Raw genomic sequence first — 19,661 nt, forward strand, 5'->3', positions numbered from 1 at the left:
ATGTTAAAACAATTCAGCCAAACCAGGGCTATCTGCAGCAGGACCTTATGAAACTGAATGTAATGTTGTATAACTGAATGTACAGTTGTAAAAACAATGTGTGTGAGTATAAAATTATGCACATAACCAAAAAAGCTAAATTTATGTAAATGGGTGGGTTATTAATGAAGTGTTGCAGCAGAGAAATCTTAGAATTAAATAGTTCAGATTCAGAAATAGATTGGTTCATCTTTAGTGCTCACGAACAGCCCAAACAGGAAACAACTATAATGAAAATAGAGGAGGAAGAAAAAGGCAAATTAGAAGTAAATATGATGATCTGCTTTTTGAGAGTGTTGTGTAGCTCATGTCCCCATCCTAAATCAAGGATGATCAAGATTATTGAACTGTTTTATAGTAAATAAAAAAGATTAGAGTTCCTCAGCTGGAGAAAGGAGATGGCTGACAGAGGATTTGACAATTGCCTGTAAAATCACAAGTTACATGCAGGGGGTAAAGTGCTCTTCATTTGTGCTTACAGTCTCTCAGTATCAGAAAAATGGAGAATGATGTGAAGCCTTCAAGTGGCAAATTCAAAATAAAGCAAAATTATGAGGTTTCCCACAGAACAGAGCTAAACTGTGGAACTGATGAGCACAAGATCTGAAAGATATCAAATTTTATGTAGCAAGAAATTAATAGAGCAAAAAGCCATGAGGAGCTGTTAAGCCTAGAGAATTCATCTTTCAGGAAGTTGATGTGGCACAAATCCTTTGAGGATAAGAGTGTTTAGTGGAAAGAGTACATGGAGCAAAGTGCCTCTGTGTGCTTATTCTCCCCTTGAAACTCCTCTGCAGGCATTATTACAGTGACAGGATATTGAGTTAAGTGGCCTGACCCAGCCTGGCTGTTCTGTGGTGTTTATTTATGTTCCTATGGCTTTTATGTGTGGTTGTAACCTGAAGATATCTCCTTGTGAATGGATTGAATTGCTCTCATCAGTTTTTTGCTCCATCTTTCTCCTCTCCTAAATAGCTGCTGAAATATCACTGTTCATGTGATCTTGTGTTTTGGGTAGTGCTGCTCACCTGTGTTCTTTTGGCATCCAAAATGCTTGTAAATCCACTATGCAGCACTTTTTTACCTGGCTGAAGAGCAGCAGCAGCAAAAACCTACTCCTGTAACCAATCTCTGGCACTGTACAACAGAGAATAATTCATGTGCATCGTGCAAAGCAGAACCTGGCACTTCTGACAGTCACACGGAGATGAAACAGCTTCCTACAACAACTCTGAAGGAGATCAGAAGGGGAAAACCTTTACAAAAACATTAGTAAAGGAAGAAAAGACTTAAACGTAAATGTTTGTTGTTTATGTTTCATCAGTTATGATGAAAGTAAGCACTTTGTGAACATTACAGCAGCATTTTCTCTGAAAAATTTGTGGGTTTTTTTTCCTTTTTTTTTTTTTGTATTAGTTTCACAGGAACGCATAGAAGCAACCCAGTGGACAGGCTGCTGTATTTATTGTCGCCAGCTGCCTGCCAGGGACCAGAACGTGGAGGTGGCTCGGAGCTCTGCAGGTACATCCAGACCTTCAGCACGGGTGGGCAGGGACACAACACACCTGGCAGCCCCTGTAACCCCAGATGCAGTGGGTGCTGTGCCCCTGTGCTGGGTGAGCAGGGAAAAGCATCTGTTAAACGCCACTAATCCCAGGTACAATGGGTGCTGTGCCCGTGCTGGGTGGCAGTAGGTGAGCAGGGAAACGCATTGGCAGCCCCACTAATCCCATATACAGCGGTTGCTGTGCCCCTGTGCTGCTGATGGTGCTGGTGTGTCGGCGTGTGGGACACGGCCAGACGGAGGAAATGACTCAGAGCACCCTGAGCCGCTCGGTGCCGGCTGAGGAGAACGCGAAAGGCTCGGTGTGAATTGCGGCACCAGCCCCGCGCTGGCTCCGCCGCGCACCGCGCGGGGCCATCTTAGGGCGGGGGCGCTTCCCGGGGCCCGGGGGGCGGTGTGGGTGTCGGGAAGGTGAAGATACCGGGGAATGTGAGGGTGTCGGGGGGGTGAGGATGCCGGGGAAGATGAGGATGCCGGGGGCGGTGAGGGTGCCGGGGAGCGGCGGGGCGGGGCGGCCCCGGCTGCTCCCCGAGCGCCCGCCGAGCGCGCCGCCCTCGCCCGCTGATGCAATCCGAGAGCCCGGCAGCAGCAGCAGCAGCAGCGATCCGAGCAGCGGCACCGGCAGCAGCAGCAGCGATCCGAGCAGCAGCCCCGGCAGCGGCAGCAGCAGCAGCAGCCCCGGCCGGCCCCGGTCCCGCGCAGCGCCGCTCCCTCGGCCCCCGGGGCTCGGCGATCCCGCTCCATCCCGGCCGCAGCCCCGCAGGAACGTCTCCCGCCAGCATGATCAAGGTAAGGAGAGCGGCTCTGCTGCCCCAGTCCCGCCCGTCCATCCTTCCGGCGGCACAGCGGCTTCGCCTCGGTAGCTCGCCCATTTGTGTGTGCAGTGCCCCCGGTTTGTTCGTGCTTTGCGAGGGGGGTTTCTGTCCCCGGCGGATTTGTTGTTTGGGATTCGGATTGTGTGCGGTTTTACCTCTTTCACTGCAGACAGCATGTGTGGAGAAGAAATAATGAGGGAGGATGGAGAAGGGGAAGGGAAGGTGTCTGATTTCCTTCGGGGCGATTTTCTTGTTCACGGGACTCTCAATGAGTAAAAAACCTCAAACAAAACTGACAAAAAACCAACAGACTGCAAAGGTTACGGTCTCCTGGCAGACATCAAGCCTTTTTTTGCCTGTGAGTTGGTTAAAGCTCTTATGTCTGCCGTTGTACTAAAATAGACTATGGGTAAAATCCAGTAACACGTGCTGGGAGGTTCTGAGTAATTTCAGAGAAAACTTTGACTCATGGAAGAGGAGTTTTCGGTAACAAGCACTAATGTGGCAGACGAGCATCTGTGGGCACTGTCCTTTTATAAATGCCATGTTTATGTTCTTGGGCTTAGTGACCTGATCTGGGGATTAAACACAAGTCTTGCCGGTCAAGGCAAAGGGCAGGGAGTTATCAGCTGGACCAGGGAGCATCCCAGCCGCGTTCCACCCAGCAATACCCGGGTTTGGGGCAGGGCTGGCTGCCCAGCTGCAGTCCGTGCCAGATTTAACAGCTGAGGAAACCCACGGCTGAGGTGTTTGCTGTCCTTGGGTCGCGTTAGCAGGTGTGGCACAGGCACAGCAGTGGCTGGTAGGTGTCTCCCCAGCTCCTCTGTGCTGCTGGTGGCCGGTGTTCCTCACATCCAGCAGCGCTGCAGCAGTGCCAGGGCTGGGATGGCATGGAGCAGCCTTGGGATGCTGTCCCAGCCCTGTTTGCCCTCCCTGCTGGAGAGAGGCAGACCACCGTGGCAGGAAACTGGCCTGAAACTACTCAGGGAAAATAGCCAGGAGCTCCCCCACGGCAATGCTCAGAGACAGAATGGAGCATCTCAAGGAAGGGGAAGACCCGTGTTTTGTATCACTTCTGTTGTGTGCAGGAAACAGCTCAGGGCTCTGCTTTCCAGAGTGTCCTCCTGCCAGGAATGCTCTGATACGGCCTTAAAAAAAAAAAAACCCTAACAGGGAAACCACAGACCTACCAACCTGTCTGCTCGAAGCAGCACTGACCTCTCATTGGGCTCTTCTCCCTGCACAAACCCAACCTTTTCCTGGTCTCTTTCCTGGTCTCTTTCCTGGTCTCTTTCCTGGTCTCTTTCCTGGTCTCTTTCCTGGTCTCTTTCCTGGTCTCTTTCCTGGTCTCTTTCCTGGTCTCTTTCCTGGTCTCTTTCCTGGTCTCTTTCCTGGTCTCTTTCCTGGTCTCTTTCCTGGTCTCTTTCCTGGTCTCTTTCCTGGTCTCTTTCCTGGTCTCTTTCCTGGTCTCTTTCCTGGTCTCTTTCCTGGTCTCTTTCCTGGTCTCTTTCCTGGTCTCTTTCCTGGTCTCTTTCCTGGTCTCTTTCCTGGTCTCTTTCCTGGTCTCTTTCCTGGTCTCTTTCCTGGTCTCTTTCCTGGTCTCTTTCCTGGTCTCTTTCCTGGTCTCTTTCCTGGTCTCTTTCCTGGTCTCTTTCCTGGTCTCTTTCCTGGTCTCTTTCCTGGTCTCTTTCCTGGTCTCTTTCCTGGTCTCTTTCCTGGTCTCTTTCCTGGTCTCTTTCCTGGTCTCTTTCCTGGTCTCTTTCCTGGTCTCTTTCCTGGTCTCTTTCCTGGTCTCTTTCCTGGTCTCTTTCCTGGTCTCTTTCCTGGTCTCTGCTCTAGCAATAGCAGTAAAAGGACTCTCTGGCCACTTGGAAGTGATGTAGCCTTGAGGCAGTCAGTGCTGTCTGAGCCCTTTACCCTTTATTTGCCTCATCTGTTCAGACTGTCAGCTCTCCAGGGTTCTGGCTGTCACTGTGTGTTTGTAGACCATTTCTCAAAGGAACAGAAAATCACAATTTGATTATCACCATACTGACGTAAAACCTGACACATGTATAAACAACCCAATCAACAGCATTATTCCACCTCCTTGTCCCTTCATCTCTCCCTTCATGATTTTCTGTGTTTAGTCACAACCCTCCATTTTTCCTTGAATTATTTCCAGCTCATCCACAACCCTCCCTTTCTGTCCTGTTTAAAGTAATGTATAAGAAATGAATTACGCCTCCAGTTTCTGCAGTCTCTGCCTTGTCCACCTAATGCACTGATTGTTAGTGACAGGCCTGGCACTTGTGTGTGATCCAGTGGAGATGCTGGTTTTTCCCCATGGAAATTGAGCACTGAAATATGCTGCAAAGCCATAGGTAAAAGAGAAGATTGCAAAGTCGTGAGATAACAACAGCTATCTTGTTAAAATAGTCCACAGGCTGTATCCTTTGTTTAATTAGATAGATGAAAATAATTCAGGTGGGTTTCATTAGTCATTAATTTATCCCTGGGAGGATAATGTTGGGAAGGGAGGTAAATCAGTTAATTAACTGTGTAAACACTCAGGTGCTCTGCATTTATTCAGGCATTTTAAAACAAATTAGGAGACGTGGGCTTGGTAAAGAATTGGAACAGATAGGGAAGCAATGAAACTGTGTTAGGCCATTTTCTTAAATACATAATCATAGATTCATTAATCTATGATTATTTGTTTATTCATTATAATGCTGAAAACTTCCAGTGGGTTTGAGGGCAGGACCTTCAGTGTCAGAAGGAAGGAGCCAAGCTGTGAATTCTCCCTGTAAATTTGCACAATCAGCCTTCTTAGGGCACAGATGTGGGGACTGGCACGTTCCCATCCCCGCAGTGACACACCACGTGCTTGGTGCTGCTGGGGAAGCTCTGAGCTCCGGGCACTCTGCACTGATTGTGGCTTCTGATAATAAATTGTGGCTACCCACATGCAGTGGAGAGATGAAATGCCCAAACTTCATCTTAAAGCCTGGCTTTAGGTGGTGGCTGAGCATGAATCCAAGCAGTATGCGACCCTAACCTGTCGTGTTTGTGGTCACTTCTGTGTGTGCACCTTGATGCCTCCCATTCTAACACAGGATGAAGGCAATGGGTGGCCCCGTTTACCTTGGAAACAGCCTCATTATTTTATGGCTTTACACATTAAAGGTCCAGGTAAAATGACATCATAAAACACAGCACCTGTTGCAGAAGGGCAATTTAGGAAGTATTACCATATGCTGTGGCAGAGGAAAATCCAGTGTTGCACTTATGTAAAACACCCTTTGGTGTGTACATCAGAGGACCCACAACTTAGCATAAGAATAGTTGGAACTGCCTTTAAAAATGATCAATAAGTTTTATCCATCTGGGGTTTTTTGTGCATCTTGGCCCATAGTTTATTACTAGTTTTGCAAACTAATGTCATAATTCCATTCCAGCTGAGTTACTCATTTACTTCTTCCCTTGAGGTCTGCAGTGTTTTGAGTTTTATTTTAGAATATACCTGAAGCATTAGTGAAGGGCAGCATATAACTTCTCAGCAGGTACACAGCTACTGCTAATTCAGTGTGCCTATTAGAGCATATCCCACACCATACTGATAAAAACATTTCTAGTAAGCACAGAAAAGTGTTTTCCTGGTATACAAATAGGGTTTAATTCCTGAAGGTTCTGATTGCAGTAATTTCCACTAGGATTCAGAGACATCATGTCCACTTGTTTAATTTCATTTAGACTGTTGTGTTGAGTCATCGTATCCGTAATAAATGTTTGAATTTGCATCACTCTTACTGGGAGTGGAGGTTTTTAAACCTTTAGCACTCAGAATTTGAAAGAACAGAGTGTGCTCAGTCTGGAGCAGGCTCTGGAGTGGTGCAGCAGCAGCCTTCCACCATCTAGAGGATGATGATGGGGCCAGGCTCAGCAGGGCTGTGTGGCAGGAGGGCAGAGATAATGGCATTAGCTGAGACAAAATAGTTCCCATAGGGTAGAAGGAAAACACAGTCTCCACAAGCACAGCTGGGAAGTGGGTTAGCAAGTGAGACTATGCAGTTTCCATCCTTGGGAGCTCTCAAGACCCAGCTGGATCAAGCCTTGAAAAGCTAGTCTGAGCTCAGAGCCTATCCTGCTTTAAGCAGGAGATTGAATTAAAGACATCCTCAGGTTCCTTCTAGCCTGGATATTCCTGTGATCCTGAGAAAAAGCTTAAAAACTAAATTTTTTAAAATCCAGTCTTAGTTTGTTGACACACCCAGTGGTGTGGACCAGCACGTATTTGTGCAGAGCCCTGAATGCTTGGCTTTTAACAGCACAAAGAAGTCTGTGTAAAGGTGGAGTCTAAAGGCACCACTGTAGGCAGTTTGCTTAAGAATTAGGTATATTCTTAACATGTCAGTATAGCCGTATTATATTCTTTGTTACCTTGAGGAAGTCCATGTGCTTAACAGAAGAGGTTAAGCTGGGAAACTGTAAAGCACTGAATAAAAGGAGATATTTTTGGTTTTCAGGAATGTGAACTTGAAATTGCTGCATCTGAAATACAGTCTATAAGGTTACCACATGAAATTGCATATTCTACTCTTATAAAATGATACAATTGCTTATCATCACAAAATTAATTAAAATTACAGGTAGTCCACCTAAAATCAGCAGTAACAATACAATTTCTTTTGATGTAGAGTTTCCCAACCTCCACTAAAATAAAGGAAATTCTTAATCAAACAAGTATGGAAAAGAAACTACAAGTGTTAGCATTTACTATGAAGTTATTGTCAACATAGCTGGCAGGTCAGTTGCTATGTAAATTTCTTACCAGATGCAGGATACAGGTTTTATTCCCCTGATTTTAAAGTTTGAAGAAACTGGTGGAGAGGCTAAGTTTTTGATCCTGGATGAAGAGAACTTTAAGTATTTTTTAATAGGCTCCATAGTTTATAGTTTGTTTGTTATAAACTGGCTTTATACATTTATAGTTCAGAGTACCATAATTATTTTTTTGAGAACAGAACATGAAGATTTATTATTGAATTATCAATATCACAGCCCTGCATTCTTCCCTGTGGCAATGCCTGCTTAAAATTTGACAAACCCCTTCCTAACTGCTAGAAAGTATTGCCTGAAATATAGAGGATAACAGCTGGAAAAAAGGAATAAGCATAAAGAAGTAGTCTTAGCACAGGGTGTTACTACATGTCGTGGCTACACAGGCACAGGTTTGCTACAGTTGCATGCAGAAAAAACCATAATTCTGTTCACATGCTCATCTGTTTGAGGCATTTATCCATCTTGGGTATGTCGTCTGTATTTTTAATACTACCTTTACCTGTATATTTAATATTACCCTTTATATTTCAACAGTTTTTCAAGGACCATTTTTGGCATTTACACTTTGATTCTCTTCTTGGCACCTGAAGATAGAAGTTCAGTAACAGCATTCCTTTCTGATTGTTCACTATGCTGAAAGTTAGCATTTTCTTTTGGATTTTCTATTGAGGGGTTGTGCTGTATCCAGCAATGTTTTCATCATGTTAATTGGGCAAAATATTTCTTAGAGCATACGTATAAAGTGAGTGTTCTGTCCTGCCATTTCCAGGTGAACTGGATTTCAGCAGTGGACAAATCAGAGGCAGTGCTAAGCTTTTAAGGGGCTCAAGATGAGGTGCATATGTTCTGAAATGTGGAAAACATTGATTGAATCCTCACAGACCCTTTGCTCATGTTGTAAATGAGTAATTTGTCAGTTTAGGCTGGTGGAGCTGAGCAGGGCTGTTTGATCATTGATACAGGTGTTGAATTGTAGGAGGACAAGCTTGCAGTATGTGCCATAGGCCAGTTTATTGTCTTCATTTCCCTTTCTTACCATTTCAAAGCTGTCATTTTCCTAATGGAGACTGCATCACTCCTGATGTATGCTTGTTGCAGCTTTAACCATGCTATGATTTGGGCAAAGGTCCCCTCTTCCTTTGGTGTGCTTTGTGTGTGTTTAATGCTGCCACCTCTACAGATACCTCATCTGTGACCACCCTTTTCTTCCAAGGACACTTCTAACGTGCTGAGTGACATTTTGCTCTCAAATTCGCTGGGCAGCCTCCAGTTTGCTCTGGGCACTGTCAACAAATGATAGGGCGTTTCAGATGAAGGACTTGCTCACGTTGCTTAGAAAGGACACAGGATAAGGTTAATGCAGCTCCAGAATTTTGGAGCCTTATAATCCATTATTTTTTCCTGTCATGGAGTTGTTACACTGTTGAATATATATTAAGTAGGTGGGATATCTGGTTCTGTCGCCAGTTTGGAATATTTCACCTCTTTGAGCAGATGATATGAAGAAAAGCAGCTTCTTCTGGCTGTTATCTTGTTGTTGTACCACACTGAAGAGAGCAGTGTGTGACGCTGCAGTGATGCTGTAGTTGTGCCCAGCTTCTCCTGGCTTGTTAGTGAGCTTCCATGGGATTATTTACATCTGCTTGGTGTGGTGGATAGTGCTTTTTACCTTCTGTGGCAGCCTCTGCAACTCATAAAGAGTGTAAAGCAATTAAGTTCCTAGAATATTCTGAGCTGAACATATATCATGCAAATGTGCTCCCTCTCTGTTGTTATTGGACCAAGAGCATTATTGTAGATGCTGTCCTCAAACAGATCCCAAGGATTTTCCCTTTGGCTCAGCTCTGTTCTAGTGCCCTGTACATCCAGAGGAAAGCTTCAGTTTCCTTTCTGCTTTGCTGAACTGTGTCCACTTGAAACAAATCAGGGCAGTGTTTGAGCACAGAGCAAAACTCACATCACAGGGGTTCAAGGCAGGCTTTGGAGAGCTCTGCCACTACTTCAGACCGATTGTGGCAGGTTTAACCCCACTGGAGCTGGTGTGGGCAGGTGTTCTCAGCCACCACCCGTGTGCTGTCAGCAAGGAGCCTGAACAGGTGACAGCTGTGAGCAGTGAGCAGCCAAGCCCGCTGTAAATCAGTCATGGGCACCTGTTCTTCTTCCTTGGGAAGAACTGTGATGGATTTGATGTCTTAGCTCCTGGGAGCTGTGCAGAGCCTGTTCTGGCTCCCCAGGGGGTTCCCTGAAGCAGCTGCTGGGCAGGGTGAGGTGTGCCAGTGGGACAGTCCGTGCCTCAGTTTCCTTTTTGTGGAAGAGATGGGTATTTCTGCCTTCTTTCACCTGGCTGTTGGGACTGCAGAACCAGGCTTTACAGTGAGAAGAGTCCTTTAAAGCCTATAAATAACGAAGGTCTTGGTTCTTTATCTGGAACAAGCAGTTCCAGCCCATCAGAATCCAAGAGAACAGTGTTTGCAATATTTCTTCCTGTCCTTCTGGTATAACAGTGAGGTGAAAAATGCATCCTGCTTAATTTTACTATAAATTCTTAAAATGCTGATTTAGTACTTGGCTTTTAGAATACATGAGGAAAGGGAAATGTTGGAGAAAACATAATGAGCACAAGCTTGTGGTGAAGAGCAAAGCCCTGCTACAGTGGTAGGGGAAAGCATGTAATAGCATTGATGCGCTTTCTTGTTGCCAGTTTGATGCAAAAGATCTTATATCAAAGAACTTTTCCTAAGTGCAATAAAACTGTGGTGCCATTCAGAGTTTAATTTATTTTGTTTGAGCAGTCACTGTATCATCCAGCCATGAGACACTATCTAGTTAGAAAACAGGCAGGTGAATTTTTAGGTCAGCTGGTTGCTTTAACATGTTTCCTTCATGCCGTTCTAGCAAACAATGAATTTGTTAAAACCTAATTTCTCCCAGAATTGCCCCAAACCAGGACAGTGACCTGTTTAAAGAGATGCAGGATGACTTTAGTGCATCTCTTAACAAGATCTACAAATCACTGTGAGCCCTGAAACTCGAGTCAGGGTCCTGCTGCAGCATGGTCCAGGCAGAGCCCGCATCTGGGTGTGCAGGGTTCAGCCTGCAGGCAGGGAAATGGGCTTTGCTCAGACCCTGCAGAGGAAGGGGAACAGGGAAACACGTTTATGGGACTCTGTGTGACCAGGGGGCAGTGTCCCTGCAGGTTTGAGCCATTCAGATCCCCAGGTGAGATAGCTGCTGCCATGCCTTATCAGCCTCATCTGCTGGGCACTTTGGGGACACGGCAGCCTCTTGGGAAGCAGGGACAGGGAGCAGCAGCCAGCACACTGCACAGTCGTGCTCCCTGTGCTCCTCAGCAGCGCCAGTGGATGATGGGCTGTGGTTAAATAGGCTGTGCCAAGTCACCAGGGCTGGACGTGGTGCCAGCCCTGTGCACACCAGCAGCCCCACATGTGCATTGCATTGCCAGTGACAGCTCTGTCATCTCTAGTGGCACTCACACAGCACTTCTGGTGAAAAAAAGCAACTCCTCCTCCCTCCAGAAGCTCTTCTGATCTTTTTCCTCCACAGAGCCTTTGTTTTCAGTGTGCCATTCATCTTTCCTCAGTGTCTTATGTAAACTTTTATTCCAGGGCAGAATGGGTTTAAATGGGACACGGTCTGAGCACTGAGAATAGCTCCCCGTGACCCTTCCACAGGCCAGTGATTCAGGGCTGCCCTCGTGCTTCTCCTGCTGCTGCTGGAGTTATGGGTGAGCCTGCACACCGGACTGTGTCCTTAAAAACAGGTTTTTTGTCTGCTGGCTTTTTTCTTTGGGCATGTCAGTTCTCATTTTGGAATCCATCACTGTCTCTGCTGTGGTTTGGTTGGGTTTTTTACCCCCTAAGGAGTTTACAGTGCAAACTGCAGAAGCTTTGGTCTCCCGCACTAAATTGTTTGCTTCCAGTTCTAAGCCGTCAGTAGCTCTTCAGACAATGATTTGATTTGTTTCTGCTCTCTATGCCTTCATGTTATTTATATTTTCATTTGGTAATTGCATAAAGCCAATTGCCTTGGTCATCAGCTGCAGAATCTGTGTGGAGTTTCCACTATCAGGCAATTTCACAAATAAATAGCAAGCTACATTTTATGCATCTTTAAATCAGATCTGTCATTTATCTGTGCAGCTGTCTCAGAATAAAAAATAATAGTGTAACTGAATCTTCAAGGAAAATAAACAGATTAGTTTTTATTACGCTTAGGCTCATCTTTTCTGGTATAACAGTGCAGTTAAAATGCATCCTGCTTAATTTTGCTATAAATTCTTAAAATGCTGATTTAGTACCTGGCTTTTGGAATACATGAGGAAAGAAATGTTGGAGAAAACATAATGAGCACAAACTTGTGATAAAGAGCAAAGCCCTGCTACAGTGGTAGGGGAAAGTATGTAATAGCATTTATGTTTTTCTTGTTGCCAGTTTGATGCAGAAGATCTCATATCAAAGAACTGGGCCTAAATGCAATAAAAGTGTGGTGTCTTTTGGAATTTTTGTTTGAACAGTCACTGTATCATCCAGCCATGTGGTTAGAAAACAGGCAGGTGCATTTTTAGGTCAACCAGATCCAGCTGGTTGCTTTAACATGTTTTCCTTCACGCCATTCTGGCAAACAATGCATTTGTTAAAGACCTAATGAATGCTAGACGGGACAAACAAACCAACAAAAGGCTCACTTAGAGGCGCTGCTCACAGGAGGCAGAGAGGGAAGAGCCCATTAGGTCATCTCCTTCTTCCCCCCGTTGTACCAGGCTGCTGTCCCAAATCAGAAGGGTAGTGGAGACAGGGGAAATGGCACTGGGGAGATGGAGCAGCAGAAGGGTCAGGGGAGGGAAGGAAAACAATCCAGAGCAGTGTGTTTAGAAATCGAGGTTAAAGCACACAGCACCTGGATGTTGTTGGTGAAGAGGGTTTCTTTAGAGTACTTGCCTGCTTCTGCTAAGAGAATAGGAGGAGAATTGTATGGATGTGCAGGAAGTGTATTAAGAGCAAAGTGAGCATTGAATAAAGGGCCCCACACCGAAATTACATCTGCTTTATGTCCTGTGTTGGATGGGAGGCTTGCAGTGCTTTTCAGCTGGGAAGGATCACACTTCACACTCCCTGGTAATTCACAGGTCGAGTTGTAAATTTTTCTGAAGCATGTGACAAAATTCAGCCTGGAGCTGGGTAGATCCCTGGCCAGGTTGTTCTTGGGGTTAGTTTCAGCAAATTAATTTGTTTTCTGCTTCTGCTGGTGTCTTTGTTCCTTTGGAGTTCTTGGTAGCTTGTCAAGCTCACGTTCTTTTTGGACTTCAGATCTCCTTCAGCCTGCCTAGCCTTGCTGTCCTTCAGGTGAACTGAGACAAGCTTTCTTCTGCATCAGTTCAGGCTTTACTGAACTACTCAAATACTAATTTAAGCACTGAGTCAAAAATTGCCAGTAGTTGTGGAAGAGGTTTTTCACCAGAGTGCTGCTTGTAATGGCTTTAATTTGCAAACATTGTTCTGCATTTATTTGTTCTCATGGAACCAAGTTTGCCTGCTTTTAGAGATGTGATTCAGCTATAAATGTTATTAAACATGAGTCTGGGGTGGACTAGCTGAATATTTTTGCTTCTAGATAGCCTCTGTTCTAACCAGCAAGTTGGGCTCATATAATCTGAATTGTCTTTTATTTAAGTGTATTGAAAACAATGATGCTTGTTTTAAGAGGAACATATTTCAGTTTTAGTCAGACCAATTAAACTGGTTTAAATAAAAGCCAATGAACTCCTCAAGTCAAGGGATAAGTGCCTGCACAGTTTTTTGGACTCATTTGATTACAATCTATTTCAACTCAACCTTATTTCATACAATGCAGCTTTCTTGGACATAAAACCTCTTGTATTTTCTAAGCCCCAATGCCCTCACTGCGAGGCAAATTATTTATTAAACAGTGTGGAAGCCCTCCTTTTCTGCTACACTAGTTGCCTTGTGTTTTTCTTTGTTGTGTGCTGTCATTGCACAGCCTGTGTTTAGCTAACATCAGTGCCAGCCCAAGGTTGGACAAGCAGCTGCAGTGAGGTGATAATGCCACGCTGACAAGGCATCAGGGAAGATCTCTGTGAGATGAAACAGTCTTAAAAATGTATTGCAAGTGCAGAAATTAGCAAAATTGTAAATTGTGTAAGTGGCCCAGCCCAGTGAATGGACTTGGTGACATTTGCAGGGTGGCATACATGTGTTGTGTATGTTCATGTTCACATACCTGCAGTATAGAGACAGGATTAAAGTGCTTTTAGGGCTCTTGGCTTCCATAAATGAGCTTCTTAAACTGTGGAAATCTTTCACAAGTGTCATTAAATAAAAATAAATTAGTTTATGTTAGAAATACCATCATATCCCTTGGCCCTTCAGCATCTTTTCTCTGTCTGAAAGTATGTGGGATTTTTTGTTTTGTTTTGGTGGGCTTTTTTTTTTGTTTGTTTTTTTGGTTGTTAAACTGTGAACATTATTAGTGGGTTTTTTTTCTTCAAATTCATCTTTTATGTGATGAGGCTGCCAAACTGTATTGACATTTCCTAGGGACAGATAAAAGCTGTTTTGGAGCCACGACAGTGTTCTTGCCTGGCTGTAGCAATACAGATAGATGGCATTTGGATTGTGTTTCATCCTGGAGCAGGAGGGCAGCTCTGGTTTGCGTGGCTGTGAATGACAGAGTGCTGTCACCACACACCTCATTTGGCTTGCTGTGCCAGAGTGTGATTCCTGTATTGGATTTATTGATCTGCTGTATTCCTGCAGCCTGGCAGGGGCTCTGATTGCATTATCCTTCCAGTGCAAATCAGAGCACAAAATGTTTCTTAGACACTTAGTAGCCTGGAGCAGGCATGGGCAAAAAGCAGTAAGACACTGTTTTATCTTGGAGAAATGTCTCAGAAAGGACTTTCTTCCTTGGGGAAAAAAAAAATTGTCTTTCATGTAATTTGTGACTGAGAGGCAACTTCTGATCCATCTTTTCTAGGATAGGATGGTGTTTGTAGCAGGAGATGGGTGTGCTTTGGTGGGAGGAGCTCTGTGCAGCCATTGCTGTGTTTCTGTGGTTTATTTGGTTTATTTAGGTTCTGGACCTCCATGAATAGCCAGTGCTTGCCCAAAAATGCACTGTCTGCAGTTCTTTCATGGGCACAAAATGAGGTTTCCAGGTGTTCCCTGTCGCTGTAGTACTCAGCAGGGCGCTGGTGCTGCTGGTGAAAATCTCCCTCAGCGTGGAGACACTGGAGCTGTTTGGGGGAATTTCACACGGGTGGCTGCTGAAACCAAAAATGATGATTAAGGGTTTTGTGAGGCTGCAGAACTTGACTTGTTTTGAAAAGCATCCAATATGATTTCCTAGATGAAAGTGTAGACAACATTTTCAATTTGTTTCCTTACTCTTGCCTGCTGTTAGGGAAAGTTTTCTGTTCCCTGGTGCTCAGGAGAGTTTTCTAATGAGAGGGAAAATTAAGTGAACAGGGAACTGAAGTAAGAATTAGTTGTCTTTGAGAAAGAGTGACAAAGTACATGGCATATAGAGGTAACTGGAAATTTGTTTGAGAAGTGGTGTGTACTGGGATTACTCTGTCAGTGCTAAAGGATTTGTAATGGTCATTAGAGCATTGAGATCTTCAGTAAAAGCCATAACAGATTTACTGCTGAACAGGTCTTTATTTCAGTGATGTTTCACAGTGATGAAATGACATCTAAACCCCATTTTTTAATCAAGTGTAATCTGTTGTAAGATTGTACACCTTGTTCTCATACAGGCTTTGCAGTAATGTGAAAATCAGTGTGTGTTTTCAATATTTCCGAAGGAAAACTTTGAAATACTCTTCTATTTCCTATTTAGAAAAAGCAGTTACATACACCACAGAGAAAACACTGCTATCTCTACAGCACAATATAGGAAATAATGTCATGCTTGTGTAATTGTGCAGCTACTTGAGACACTCTTGAGTGACTTTTAAGAAGTTGTTGACCCAGTGGCTCAAATGTTTCTTTAGGATAACATCAGTGTTTTAATGGGGGCAGGTTTAAATCTACCATGCTCTTAAACACAAAGGGCAAATTTATGCTTGGCATATCTCCCTTGGCAACTCTGGCACCAAACCAGGGAGCAATTTCCCCTACTGCACTTAGCAACATGTTTCAGATTTGTAGTGCATGGAGCCATTAAAATATGACTCCATTAATTAGAAAGTAATTGTGGTGTTTCTTTCTGGTGCTGAGGGATTAACTCAGTTTAATCTCGGTGTGGTTAACAGAGGCAGTTAGCTACTTGCTTTAAATATGAGTTAAATCTGTAAAAATTAATAATGACTTCATGGAGAGCAGGACTGGCCCTGTGGCAGGTGCCCAAAAATGGGGCTGGTGACTTCATTGAGCTCAGTGGTGATGTTGAAATGAAGGGCAACCTGATGGAGCCCCAGGGGCTGTTCTGTAGGTGGTCTGCACTTCAAATTCACATGCAAGCTTGCTATCTTTAAAAAAGATCATGAAAGAGAATGTGAAGCAGTCTCCAGCTCCAGTCCTCTGTGCTGGTGCCAGCTCTTGCTTTAGGGCAGCTCCATGAAGCAGCAACAGGAAGAAACGGAAGCAGAATGGTTGAGCACTTGTCAGTATTTGCTGTCACCAGTAATTATCATTAGCAAATCCAGCTTGGCATGCTGGATGTTAGACAAAAGCCAGCAGTGGAGCTGGTGTCTTTGGGATGTTTTTCTTCCAGAGCTGGGATGATGGCATTAGGATGTTTTTCTTCCAGAGCTGGGATGATGGCTTTAGGATGTTTTTCTTCCAGAGCTGGCAATTCCCATCCTGTTAGCTGGTAACCAGCACGTTCTCCATCTTGATTCATTGCAGTGCAGAGAAGAATCAGCTGCCTCCATTCATCTGTGGAATGCTTCACTGCTGTTAGCTGATGGTGTCAGGAAAGCAGCTTTCTAGGATTTTACCACTGGGTTTGGAAGTGTTTGGAAAATTATAGGTAAAGCAAGGAGCTGTTACTGTACAGTGTCCTTGGCTTTGGGTAACACTTCAGTCCTGCTTGGGTCTACCACTCTGCCGAAGTCCTGTCCTTCTGGAGTAGAAAACCCTCAGCTTCAAGGCAAATAAAACATATTTCTAATGAAGTATGTTGTAAAGAGATTTATGATCTCTTGGCACATTCTCTTTTAGTGCATATGTAGGGTCCTGTAGCCTGCAAGCCTCTCTGCCTTGCTGTAGAGAGCTACAAAAAAAGAGGAACAGAAGGGTTAAAGCTGAGAAGAGGCAGCAGGAGGGATGTGGGGGGCTCCCTGGGGGGAAGGGGAGAGGAAGTGAGAGCTGCTGTGGCTGGGAGTTTGTCTTTTATTTTTTGCTGCTAGCAAGGCTGTGATCTGTGGAGCGTCCACTGAAAATACTGCTGCTTTTTTACTTTTTTGTTGTATGTTTACCATATTCCAAAGATCTCTAAAAAGGGGAAAAAATCATGTTATTTTCCCTTTGTGTTACCCGTGATCCATGTGGTGCCAGCCTTGCCCCACGTTTTGGTGGCTGCTGTGCCCCTGACACTGCCATCCCTGGGGAGCGAGAGGTGCTCCTGTCAGGAGCTGGGGTCTCACAGCCTGACCATGAAAGGTTTTCTCTGCTTCTTTTCATCAGGGGGCTGTACCTTTGATCTGGGGCTTTCCTATCTGGGCTGGGAGCTCCCCCCTGAGATGCAGCACCAAGTCCTCTCCCTCCTTCCAGCTGTGCTCCCTAAAGCCATCCTCTTTCCTGGCCCATCACCCCAGCCCCTTGCTCCTGGTCCTTCCTCCCTCTGCCAAGCCTCTGCACCTTTTCAGCTCCTTCTTGGATGCTGCTGGGACACAAGGAGCCCTGCTGGGGCTCTCTCTGTCTCCTGTGTTCCCTGCTGCTGGGTGTAACTGGCAGGGAAGGTGCAGGGACTGCAGGAGGAGGGTCCACAGAGATGCTAAGGTGATGCTGTGGGAACTGGGAATCTTATTTTTAGGTAGATGGCTTCCCCCTGTTACCCCTCTGTTGTTGAACAGAAGGATGACTGGAACTACCACTTTTTTTCTGTTGTTTTTTTTTTTTTTTTTTTTTTTTTTTTTTTTGGTCTTCTTTCCCGTCCCAGTTCCTTTGCAGAAGCCTGAAGTTCAACATTGTAGAAAATGCAAAATAGTCTCATTATTTATTCATATAGGTGAATAATTCCTTATTACTGTCTTTGGTTAATGAAGGATTTAACAAAACCAATTATTTCTTTTTTGTTCCATTCTGCCTACTGAGCCTTCTCTTAAAAAGGCAAAAGCAAACCTGTTAGGTGGCTACTTTAGTAGAGAAACTTGAGTAAAACCCCCATTTATTTATTCAGAATGAAAAACATGTGATGTTGTCCATAGCCCTCTACACTACAGAGTGATAATCTAGTTTAGGATGTTGTGTGTATTTATGTTACATATATGAAGCCCTGAAATGCTGCTGCACAAAATAAAGCAGCTGAAGTAAAACTGAGAGTGCAGAAGATGGAAAGTTGTGCTAAAAACTCACCACAAAGTTCTTGGTAATGTATTTACTGATGGCAAAGTCTGCTGGTTCAGTACAGTCTGTCCCTGAAATGAATGAACTGGATGTGTACCACCTTTCCTGCAGTGTGCAGTGGATTTGATGTGCTCTGGTTTTATTTTTCCTAGGGCTGCCAGAATGAGTACACGGGTGAAACAGGAAAGCAGATGACTGAATCTTTCAAGGTACGTGTCAGTGGCCTTCAGGAGAAGGTTTTTTTTCCATTGGGTCCCAAACTAAGGATCACAGAAGGGCTCCAGAGCACTGCAGCTTGGGAACATTATCAGCACTCCACAACAAACAGGGCTGTGAGAGTCAGGAATGCTGAGCAGCTGCCAGGAGCTGACATGAAATTGCATCCCTCTCTTTATTTTCATCTAGAAATGAGCTCACTTAAGATACCATTCTTTGCCTCCTTCCTGAATGCACTGCCAGTAACTAAGAGCTCGTTTTAAAAACTGTGTGGGTACAGATGTCAGCTTCCAGTTTTCTGTTGAGAGTGCAGAGCCTGTCAGCTTGTGCTCCTATGAATTCCACATCTGTCCTAATTTCCTTTTCCCTGCCTTTTCTGCATCTTGTGCCTTTATTCTTTGTCACACATCTGTAATTCTTTTTCTCTCTTATTCCCTGATTTATGGTTTTTAAAAAAGCCTTATCTACATTTTGCAGAAATATAAAAGTAGTACTCAAAAAAACTCATGTTTTTTTCAGCAGTTCCCTTCCTGTTATTTCTGACTGTTGTCAGCAGTACATGAGATGAAATTAGAATGATGTGCTTTGGAAGTGTTGTGTTCTTCCTGACTCTTTTGGGCACTGCCACAGCTGTGCAGTCTTCTGAACTATGCTTAAGTGATTATTTCCCCTTCAGTTGTCAGGCTCTAAATAGATATGAAAAATTAATGCTACAATCAATATTTGATAATATATTGTTATATATATATAATGTCTTATGTCTTATTATATCTTAATCTCTTGTATCTATATAACACATAGATATAATATCTTTGATAAGGTTTATTCTGATGTTGGTCTCTTTGAAAACAGCAAGGAATTCTTGAGAGTCCATGACTGCAGAGTTTCACTGTGTAGCAGCATGCCATTTAATTTCTGTTTCCTCATTCTCAGCCCTTCCCAGTTCTTCTCTTCCTCGTTTCTTCGTGTTGTGTCTCCCTGGCAATTCTGCCCAAGGAGGAAAATTCAGGATGACTTTTCAGCTAGAAGGTCTGATTGAAAAAAGCTGACAAAACCAGGCATGCAGCCAGTTTTGAAACCACAAGAAATCACAAGTGGGGAGTGCAGGGGCTGTTTTGTGGAGTCACCTTCAATAAACAGATCGATCTCAGTAGATTCATTCAGCAGAGTGTGCTGGGGTATTTGCACACAAGAATTGCTGCACAAGAGGACACCCTTGTGTAACTGAAGCAAACTTTCACTCATTGGGGCAGTCCAGAAGGAAGGCAGTGACAACAAACTCTTGTGTTTGGGTCACAGGTGAGCTTGGCATAAACTAAACCAGACTTAAGGTAGATTTAATTATGCCAGCAGTCAAGCAGGTGCCTTACCAAAGCTCCAAATACTGGGTGGCACAAAGCTGGATTTAGTCCAGGTTCCTTTGCACTGATATTTGTGTGTCAGCCAGAATGGCAAATCATTGTAGGGGAGAGGCTGGGTGAGGGGAAAAGCACATTAGCAGGTGGGACAGATGGTCATAAAGGGAGTAATGCTAGGAGAAAGCAGCTGGCTCAGGCTGAAGTCTGATTTGTAAGACTTCATTCCTGCCTTATGGCTCTGTTTCTGAAGGTGAGCTGAGATTTTCTAGAAATGTAGAGATTTCTAGAAAATACT

At 44.4% G+C, this 19,661-nt stretch overlaps 1 protein-coding gene across 2 annotated transcripts in view; it reads left to right on the top strand.

Annotated features, from left to right (window-relative positions):
- BCAT1 (branched chain amino acid transaminase 1) overlaps positions 1-19,661 on the top strand; it is a 63,025-nt gene that overhangs the window by 3,876 nt on the left and 39,488 nt on the right. The window contains exons 1-3 of one of the 2 annotated variants that reach the window (XM_064421466.1): positions 2,204-2,218; positions 2,273-2,392; positions 17,945-18,001. In XM_064421466.1, coding sequence (XP_064277536.1) covers positions 2,384-2,392; positions 17,945-18,001 — 66 coding nt within the window. In that variant the 5' untranslated portion in view covers positions 2,204-2,218; positions 2,273-2,383. Of the gene's footprint in view, positions 1-2,203; positions 2,219-2,272; positions 2,393-17,944; positions 18,002-19,661 lie in introns of those variants that run through there. The other variant, XM_064421467.1, reaches the window with a different exon arrangement.

This window comes from Passer domesticus, chromosome 5, assembly GCF_036417665.1.
Source record: "Passer domesticus isolate bPasDom1 chromosome 5, bPasDom1.hap1, whole genome shotgun sequence".
Classification (NCBI taxonomy): domain Eukaryota; kingdom Metazoa; phylum Chordata; class Aves; order Passeriformes; family Passeridae; genus Passer; species Passer domesticus.